The sequence below is a fragment of the Rhododendron vialii genome, chromosome 7a, assembly GCF_030253575.1.
Source record: "Rhododendron vialii isolate Sample 1 chromosome 7a, ASM3025357v1".
In the NCBI taxonomy this organism is placed as follows: Eukaryota; Viridiplantae; Streptophyta; class Magnoliopsida; order Ericales; family Ericaceae; genus Rhododendron; species Rhododendron vialii.
The window spans coordinates 20,302,546-20,311,888 of NC_080563.1; the positions used below are offsets into that span (position 1 = coordinate 20,302,546).

Sequence of the window (9,343 nt, forward strand, 5' to 3'; positions counted from 1 at the left end):
CGTGCCTAGGATCTAGTCACTAGCTTTGTCCCTTTGTCACCTGCTTGTCATGTTTTTTCTTTCTGTGATGGTTTGTTGATTTTCCTTTTTTCTTTACTCGGATGGAATCGCTGTAATAATATTGCCTTTTATGGCTTTAATAAAATGTGTTTTGGATAAAAAAAGAAGAAGAATAAGTTATTTCTACTTATTTATGAAGGACAAATTTTGAAAATCTACACATTTTTTTAGTTTGGCTTTTCAAATAAGAGTAATATGTTGGGACATCTCAAAATGGAATAGAGGACCAACATTATGAAACAAAGGGGTATAAAATGTGGAATTCAATTTTGTAAGCCACAAATGTGTTAATTTGAAAAGTGAATGGATGTCTTAACAGTGTAGCTAAAGGAGTTGAGTTTTGTTCACTCTCCTATTAAGAAGGTGAACATTACACTTCTCCCTATTGGTTAAAATAGCGTAGATCTCACCAGAAAGTGATGTCATACTTACCGAAAAGTGTATTACACGGGTGAGACCTACACCATTTCAACAAATATAATGAAGGATAATGTTCATCCTCTTTTAAGGAGGGTGAACAAAATTGCACTCGTATGGATACCGTTAAAAAGTGTAGTTCCCTCCCTCCCTCTCGTCTCTTTCTCTCTTCTTCTCATTCTCTCTCTTCTTCTTCTTCTTTTTGAATCATCTTCATTCTCCCCTTTCTTTCCATTTTATTGGATTGGGCTTCTCGACAGTTCTACCGATAAATGCAGCAGTTGTTAGGTGGTCATTTTCCGGGCTCTTATCGGACCTCGATCATTCGATAAATGATCCCAAATCATGTTAATTGGATATTAAGTCGTCATATGTATATGTAATCGAACTACAACAATTAATACAGTAATTCTATTTGTGTTTTTGGACACGGAATTGGAACCCAGCAAAATGCAGTCTTGAGTTACAGTAATTTTTTGTTTCCATCTCACATATGGATTCCAGTAACATGATTTTAAACCTTTCTATATAATAACTTAACGCATTTCCACGAAATGTACAAAATAATAATAATGAGATCAGGTCCAGTAAGAGGCGGGAAAATGGCCAACTGTAGCCAGTGCAGTAGAACTCTAAAATACTGTAAGAAGCCTAGCTACTCCTTTTCATTAATTTTTCAAGCTTCTCGACTCTTATCTCTCTAATATCTATATATGTTGTTGGTTGAGTATATATATATATATCCCTAAAATTGGGCATGCGTGCACATCTTAAAATACTTTCAAACTAATTAAGAACAATAGTACACTTTAGTTTATGGAAAAACGAAAATACATACGTACGTAGTAGTATTTGCTAACTCTTATTTAGCTACTCATTCATTTTTTATTCAAAAAATTAAACTCCAACTATACTTTCGATTTTACCTAGCTATATATCTGTTTGAATTCTTTTTCTCTTTTCTTAATTTTAATTTATTTTTGTCTCTATCTTACTGTTTTTTGTTTACCCCGTTTGTTTCTTACAGGGAGAAAGAGACAGAGAAAGCTTTCGAGTAGAGAGGAAAACATCAACAAAAAAAAAAAAATGATTGTGAATAGCAGTAACTAGGTTTGTTTCACGACGAGCTAGCTTTACTGGAACAAAATTTATTTTAACTTGTTTCTATTGAGACTGTTGAAGAAATGCTCAGTAACGAAAGTAATTAATTAAGAAGAGTAGCTTCAAGGGTGAGTATACGTACGAGAGTATATATGGCTTTCGATTTTGGGACAAGATGAAGAGGGTTTTGAGAGCAGGGCAAATGATTTTTGATTTTTTTAAGTTGTTGACGACAACAGGGATGGCTAGCTCCCAACCGAGTGGTGGTGGTGGAAAGCGGGAGAGGCTAGCTATCAAAGATCCCTCGATCTCTTTTTTGGGGTTTGATTTTTCGCTTGAAACATTAACAATGTAGTATGACCGTGTACTTAGTCCACACATTAAAAGCGTATGTTTATGTAATCTCCAAATGTTATGGTACGTAAATGAATTTCTACCCCTCTTATATACTTTTGTGTCAAATTTGTTTGAATCTTGCCGATCAGACCATCAACTTCCTTGCTCGCATTGCCACTAAAAAATGCGACTTTCGATTTCAGTGTTGTTGATCATTTCAAACCAAATAAGCAACCAAAATATCTCTCTGTCTATTATATATATATATATATATATATATATATATATATATATATATATATATATTTTTTTTTTTTTTTTTTTTTTTTTTTTGCCATGAAAATGTCCTACTACAACAAAAGTGTGATTGCAAAAATTAATTACTCGCTGGAATTGTAAACAAATTAATAAGATTACATATCTCTCTTAGTAATAAGTAGTACGTACTAAAATGCTAGCTCCGGTCCACATATCAAGATTAGAGCATTAATGATGAAGCTGACAGACCCATATATATATATCGATCAGTTGGAGGAGAAATGAACAATATTATATCTAGTTCTATCTGGATCCAACTTTAATCTTTTCTCTCGTATCGTGCATTTTTCTTTGCCGCTTTTAAGATGGTTTTGTCAGCGGTAACGAAGTAAGAAGCAATGGATGCTGCATGTACAACAAAAACAATTAATAATGTGTCAATTCACCCGAATGAGGTAGGTATATACTTTGTCTGTAAAAGTAGAATTATGATGAAAACGAGAAATATTGTTGCAATTATGTATATCTGAGAAGGCGAAAACAATGTTAAGATTGAAGAAATGATCAAAACTAGTTGCGATTTATGTAGTTTCTCATCCTTTTGTGGGGATATGTCATGCATGATTCAAGTTCAACATACCATATATATATATATATATATATATATATATCGGGGCGGTTCCGGGGACACCTAAAAAAACACCTAAAAAAACACCCCATAGTTCCGGATTAAATTTTGATGATCCGAGCCGCTCAATGTGATCAGAACGTGATTTTAAGGGTACCCGTGAGAAATCAGCAAAAAAAATGACCGGAAAGGACTTGATCCGAACAGTTTCGAACAGTTTTTTATTGAACGGTTCAAATAAAAACTGCTCAAATCAAACCTTTCCCGGTCATTTTTTTTGCTAATTTCTTGCGGGTACTCTTAAAATCACATTCTGCACACATTGAACGGTTCGGATCATAAAAATTTGATCGGGAACTATGAGATTGAGATTATGGGTGTTTTTTTAGGTATTTTTTTAGGGTGTCCATTGAACCGTTCCGTATATATATATATTGTGATTTATGTAGTTTCTCATCCTTTTGTGGGGATATGTCATGCATGATTCAAGTTCAACATACCCCATATATTGTGATTTATGTAGTTTCTCATCCTTTTGTGGGGATATGTCATGCATGATTCAAGTTCAACATATATATATATATATATATATATATATATATATATATATATATATATATATATATGTATATCCAAAAGACAACCAACGCTTAAGATTTATCTTCTCCTTCTGCATAAATCTCTGCCCTCCTTTCTTCAAAATGGCATTTTTGTAAATATTTGATCCATCCAAGGGTTATTATTAGTGTGGTCTCCCCACAAGAAACCCCAACCGCACCACCACGAACCCCGCTCTCTCTCCGATCGATCCACCACCGCCAACACATCCCTCTCTCTGTCGACTCCCTCCCTCTCCCTCACGCCCACCGCAAGCCCTCAGGAATCGAATCCCGGTCGCTCCTTTCTGGCTCTTCCTCTCCCTCTGCCTCTCTCAAACCAGTCATCGATCTTGACCTACTGCCGATCCCGATTCGACACCACTAGCATCGTAGACTGGCGCAACGAGTCACCACTAGAACCACTACCGTTTGAGGCTCTCAGGGTTCGAATCGATGGCATGTAGTTCTTCTTCACCTCAAGGTTTGAAATCTCCCAACTTCATGCCACTTTCTCCGAATCTTATAAACTTGAGGTGAGACTGTTCTTTTACTTGCATGTGTGCCATACTTCCCTGTGATTTGGTTTCGGTCGTTCAGTCCGGTTCTTGGTTTGATTTATAGCTCTCCATGATTAAGGTCAAATAATTTGGTAACAAAACAATGCTTACATTGATTTCTTGCTTCTACTCTATTTCTGCTATTCTTCTATTGTGAAAATCTGTTGCTAAGTTGTGCGTGTTAACACGCACATGTTTTTTTTTTTTATCAGATTAACACACACATGTTCACATTAAGTTTTTCCCCGTGGGAAGAAATATTCAATTGCCTTCCAAGTATTTGATAAAATGTCCAAATGGAATTACGATCCAAGGATCATTTTGTTCATTTGTCTTTTCCTTTTCCCTTCTCTCTTCAGGTGTCATTCGCTGGTCGTGTGTATCTTAAAATATGTATGGCTACTGGATCTGTAGTTTGGAGCATAAATAAGGTGGGTTTTTTTTTTGAATTCTGTTCAGTTGTCGTGTCCTATCATTTGCTCTGCCTAGCTTTCCTGATCTTGGCTTGACTGCCTTCTTTGTGTTCTATGTAATGCTTCAATCAATTTTCATAATCCTTTGGGTACTAAACTCACACGTGCAAACTAATTTCATAATCTGAACATTAATTTCCTTTTTACTTTTGGTAAAATGCTAGGAGTACTTCATTTTTTGTGAAGTGCTTGGAGTACTGCCTGGGTAAAATGCTAGCAGAAGATTTGTGACTCACCAGCCTTTTTCACTGGCCTAGACTGCGCAGACACCAAGGTGATGTACAAGAAAAGAGAAACTACATAGATGGTCCTCTTCGATTGTGTTAAGAGACTCATCTTTGTTGGTTATTACGATAGTTTGAGTTTCTAAGCAAATAGGGTACAATGAAACCCCTTATGGTATTTGATTTTTGCCTATTTTTATTTGTTGGCACTGAAATATGACTAACCTGTAATGTGGCTATTTTTATTTGTACCTTTGGTATTGTAACCATCTCCGTTTTTGTTTTCTGTTTTTGTAACCTGTAATATGACTTTCTCGGTTATGCATGAGTTTTTTCGGATATTGATGATTTTTTAATCCTTATGTCCCTTTGTTTGTAAACCACCTAATTGGTTAGATTCCTTTGATGAAATTTCAGTAGCTGAAGAAAACTATTTGACTCCTTCAAACTGCAGCTTGAAACACCTCTTAAGGCAATAAGAACAGCGTCAGAACTTGACACCAAAGAAGGCAATAGTAGCAGTAGAAATGAGCACGGAAGAGCTCAATAGCAGCAGAAAGTGACACCATATGAAAGTCCATTAGCAGCAAAAGTGACAGTCAAATTTGAGACAAAGAGTAACAAGAGCAACAGCACAACAGCAACAAACCACAACAAATTAACTTCACACTTAACAACATACTTTGCAGAAAAAGTATGATTGTCACCTTTATGGTGTGAGTTTCTCCTATATGAGCAAGTGTTTTTGGGTATCATTGTGGCTACATGATGTAGTTAACTTATCAAGATTGTTCCTCGGGGATTTATCTGTTACTTAAAGCTAGAATCGTGTAGGTTCAATTGTTGGCTTCAAAATGGGGAGGAGATGTACCTTGTGGCTTCAGTCACAGTATAATATTTGGTGTTTGCTTATTGACCCTTTTGTAGCTTTGTCAAGTTGACCTTTTCATTTAATTATGTTCTCTCTATTGGAATTTGTAGGTGTTTCATGTTAGTCGTTTATCTTTCTTCAATCGTGAATTGAAACTATCTTAGGTTGGTTGATTCATCTACAAAATTGTGAGGTGTCATCGTGATCGATGTGCCAAGTTGAATCTTTACATCCTTTAAGTACAACACTCACGAATTAGATGGCTTTAAATTTGGCATTGTTTCCAGGAGTTAAGTACTAGCCTATACTTATGAATTACAACAATATCTCCCCGTCATGCCTTTAGGCACGGGCCATTTCATGAATATCCTTAGGTCATTGTTTTTTGCATAGTTGAATTTGTTGGACAAGGGTTGATATATTGCGCGTGAGTCCAGTGTTTATTTGCGTATGCCAATCATTCGAGCCATGTCTTTAGACACGGACATGCACTAGGAAGGTGGACTCTCAATGACTGACATCGAAAAGCCTTTCAGAAGGTGGACTCTCAATGACTTTGGCAAGGGAAAAGAGGGTAAGTGATCTTGACTTCTTCTATTTTATGTGTTGGATATGCAAAGTTTCAAGGTTGGACCTTTTTTCTCATTTGAGTATGTGTTGCTTTGTCATGTATCGGTTGGTACATATTGCTTATCTCCTGAAATTAATTTTCCCGAAAAAATTGTTTGCTAGCTCCTTAGAAATCCTAACGAAAAGTGTGATATTTGAACTCTCTTACCATTTAAGGTGTTCAACGAGACTGTACAATTGTATTTGTGTTAATTTTCAGCTGATGGGCAAATTAATCTATTTCATTTTGGACAGAGCAATCACATTTGGCACTAAGGAGATTTCCAAGAGCCAGGGGGTTGCTAGGTAGTCGTATTGGGTGAATGTAGGAAAGCCACAACAATATCATATTGTCGGTTCCGAGGTATCTGTTTCGATCGTCTCAGGCGATGGGACCGATTTTTTTTCTTGATGTTCATATCTTAGGCGGCGGAACCATTATTATTATTATTTTTTCTGTTGTTCGTGTCTGAGGCGGTGGGACCATTTTTTTACTTTGTTGTTGTTTGTCTATGTTTGGCCCATTTGTAATTTTGGATAGTTGCAAACTTGCTATTATGTCGCGTTGTGGCTTTAAGCATGGGGAATTCCTACGAATATGCTTGATTTTTTTTTATTTTTTTTATTTTTTGTAGTTGGGTTCGTTGGGCAAGGGTTGATATATTGCACGTGAGTCCAATGTCTATTTGTGTTTGCGATCGTTTGAGCCGTGGATTCAGGCACGGGCATGAACCTAATTTAAGAAAACAAATCTTCCCGTATAAATCAGCTTCTTTGGCGGGGGTAGTCAATAGTTTCGTAATTCATTTTAGTTGTATTCAAAATGCGTTGCGCCGTGCCTTCAGGCACGGGTATTCACTAGTATATATATATAATCAAACAGAAAAAATAATGGTTACATAGAGTAACAAATAAGAATTTACCTCCGGATATGATGAGTGCTTGGCCAGTATAGTTGAGGTTGGCCTTTGCCCATGGAATCGTCCTGACAGCAGCAAACTGATCGACAACATAGATAGAGGCCGGGAACCCAAAAATAAAAATAAGAAAAAAGGCACATGCACATAAAGTGATATAGCGTAACAATTGGATAGATAGTGAAGTTTGTAGTTTGTGCCCTAATCATAAGGATGAATTCATTCAACACTCTACTTAATCTGTCTCCTGTTTGGCTTTGGAAAAAAAATAAAAATAAACTTAGTCTCACTCAAATGGGAAAAAAAAAATAGTTATTTTGTTTGCACACTTATTAAAGAGATCTCTATTTGATAACAAAGCTATAAGAAGTGCTTCTCATACTCCATTTATGTGTATCCTTGATTTTATTCTTCTGGCTCTATTTATGTAATGGTATATATATCATAGCCTTTTTATTTATTAATTTAAATTTATGTTTTACTTAAATTATAATAGTATTAACTCACATGAATAATCATGAACAAGGAGCTTAAATGATTTTTTCTAATATAAAGTATGAGATATTGTCATGTCAAGGGCAATCTTAACTGTGTATATATACAAAAAATTTGGTCAAAATACTGCTACATATGATCAATACATTAATTCATTTTGAGTTATAATTTTATTAGAAGAGCGAGTAAAATTCAAGTGTTTTAATAACCACCCAAATGATGTGTTCTGGAGCTATCACTAACCAATATCATACACCATATATACATTCTTTTGTAATGATGAGATGATAATTTCGTGTTTGGACATTGTGCAAGGAAAAGAGACCGGAACGAAAACTGAACTAGGAGAGAAATCAAAGAAAAAGTTCTTTTCTATATTTAGCTTTGCATGGGAAACTAAGGATCAAAAGAAGAAAGAAAAGTGACAAGGAATTCATCTATGATTGCAATTTTCACTCCGAAAAAAAAAAAAAAAAAACTAGCACTACATGCAGTACGCGTGCACACAAAAAAAGGCACGAAACTTGTAAAATGTCACAATGTGGCTTAAATCCACGTTAACGATGAGCCGATTGTCATTTATGCACACTTTACGTGAATAAAAAGGAAAGTGAATGTAGTTAACATACAGTAGGCACGGCACTAAGGACGCAGGCAATAGCAGCCGACTTGAGCCCCTCACGCACGCTTTCTGTGAAATTAACAAATTAACACAAATGCAGTTTAAAAAAACAAACAAACACCAATAATGCGCACAATACCAAGCTATTCTATCTCTCAATCCAAAAGAAACTGCATGCGTGAGGGGAAAAGCTTAATTAATTGGGTGGTTGTATGTATTTCACATTGAGTAAACCGTAAACGTATATATGCATACGTACCTTGGGTACAGTTTTGAGCATTCACCAATCGATCATCAGAAACTGGAGACCCCATTTTGATCACTTATTTATCCAACTCCGATCGTTAAGAATATCGAATTCTCAAAAAGAGTAAATGAATTTGGAGAAATAAAATAGTAAAAGGCAGATCGAGCAGAAACATACATGGATGCATATATATATGCATGGGTACGTACTACTGCGTGCCTTATTGATAACCCTCGATCCTAATAATAGCCAAACGCAAACAATGCCTATTTCTTGGTTCTCTCTTTGGATGATATATACTGTCCAAAGAGAATACCACAAGAATATTCCACTTGTGTGCTAAGGCACCAAAATCGATCTCATTAGACGTTTCTAACCATCTATTTCTTGGGAACAGTCTTGATGCTAACTAGGATATATGACCTAGCCTATTTCTATTCTTCTTCTTTTTTCCCCTTAGCATTATGGACTTTTGCCAGCCCAAAAATTCTTCATTGTGGCTAATTTTCATGTAAAAAAAACACCCTTTCACAGCCTAGTCTTGAAAAATCGGCAAAAATAGAAAGATTGGATTGAGCACCTACACATATCAGATTGAGTTGATTTCTCATAAACCCACTCGGTTTCTTTTTTTAAAATTATTAAAGGGCTTGGATCATCCGTGTAGGGACCCGAAGTGGGCCCCACGTGCCTGTCAGAGCAAAATCGAGCCACCACCCGTCGGTGAGCCTCGAAAACCAACCTAAAAACATGTACTACAACAGCCAAACGCCACCACCACGCTAAAAGAAAAGCCATGAAACAAAAACCACAAATTCGCTAAAGAGCCCTAAGCCCAGCAGCCAACAAGGAAAAGAGCTGAACATGCAACCTACAACCAAACCTCATAGAGAGATGCTAATTAGAACTCCAGAGCATCTTCATCCAAA

General features: G+C 36.0%; 1 protein-coding gene and 1 long non-coding RNA gene across 4 annotated transcripts; one reads left to right on the forward strand and one right to left on the reverse strand.

Moving 5' to 3' along the window:
* Nucleotides 1-2,251: 2,251 nt before the first annotated feature.
* Nucleotides 2,252-9,308, reverse strand: LOC131333216 (early nodulin-93-like). Of its 2 annotated transcripts, none has more exons than XM_058367627.1 (4): nt 8,427-9,308; nt 8,175-8,236; nt 7,057-7,132; nt 2,252-2,577 (listed from the first exon to the last, which is right to left on the reverse strand). In XM_058367627.1, exons 1-4 carry the CDS (start codon nt 8,479-8,481, stop codon nt 2,492-2,494), a joined length of 279 nt encoding a protein of 92 aa, XP_058223610.1. In that variant the 5' UTR covers nt 8,482-9,308; the 3' UTR covers nt 2,252-2,491. The 2 variants fall into 2 exon arrangements, with proteins under 2 accessions (XP_058223610.1, XP_058223611.1); XM_058367628.1 differs by having other exon boundaries at nt 7,057-7,118; nt 8,427-8,490.
* Nucleotides 3,517-6,990, forward strand: LOC131333217 (uncharacterized). 2 transcript variants are annotated; one of them, XR_009201756.1, is made up of 3 exons: nt 3,517-4,387; nt 5,071-6,098; nt 6,354-6,990. It is a non-coding gene; the product is annotated as an uncharacterized LOC131333217 (long non-coding RNA). The 2 variants fall into 2 exon arrangements; XR_009201757.1 differs by having other exon boundaries at nt 6,389-6,990.
* Nucleotides 9,309-9,343: the final 35 nt, after the last annotated feature.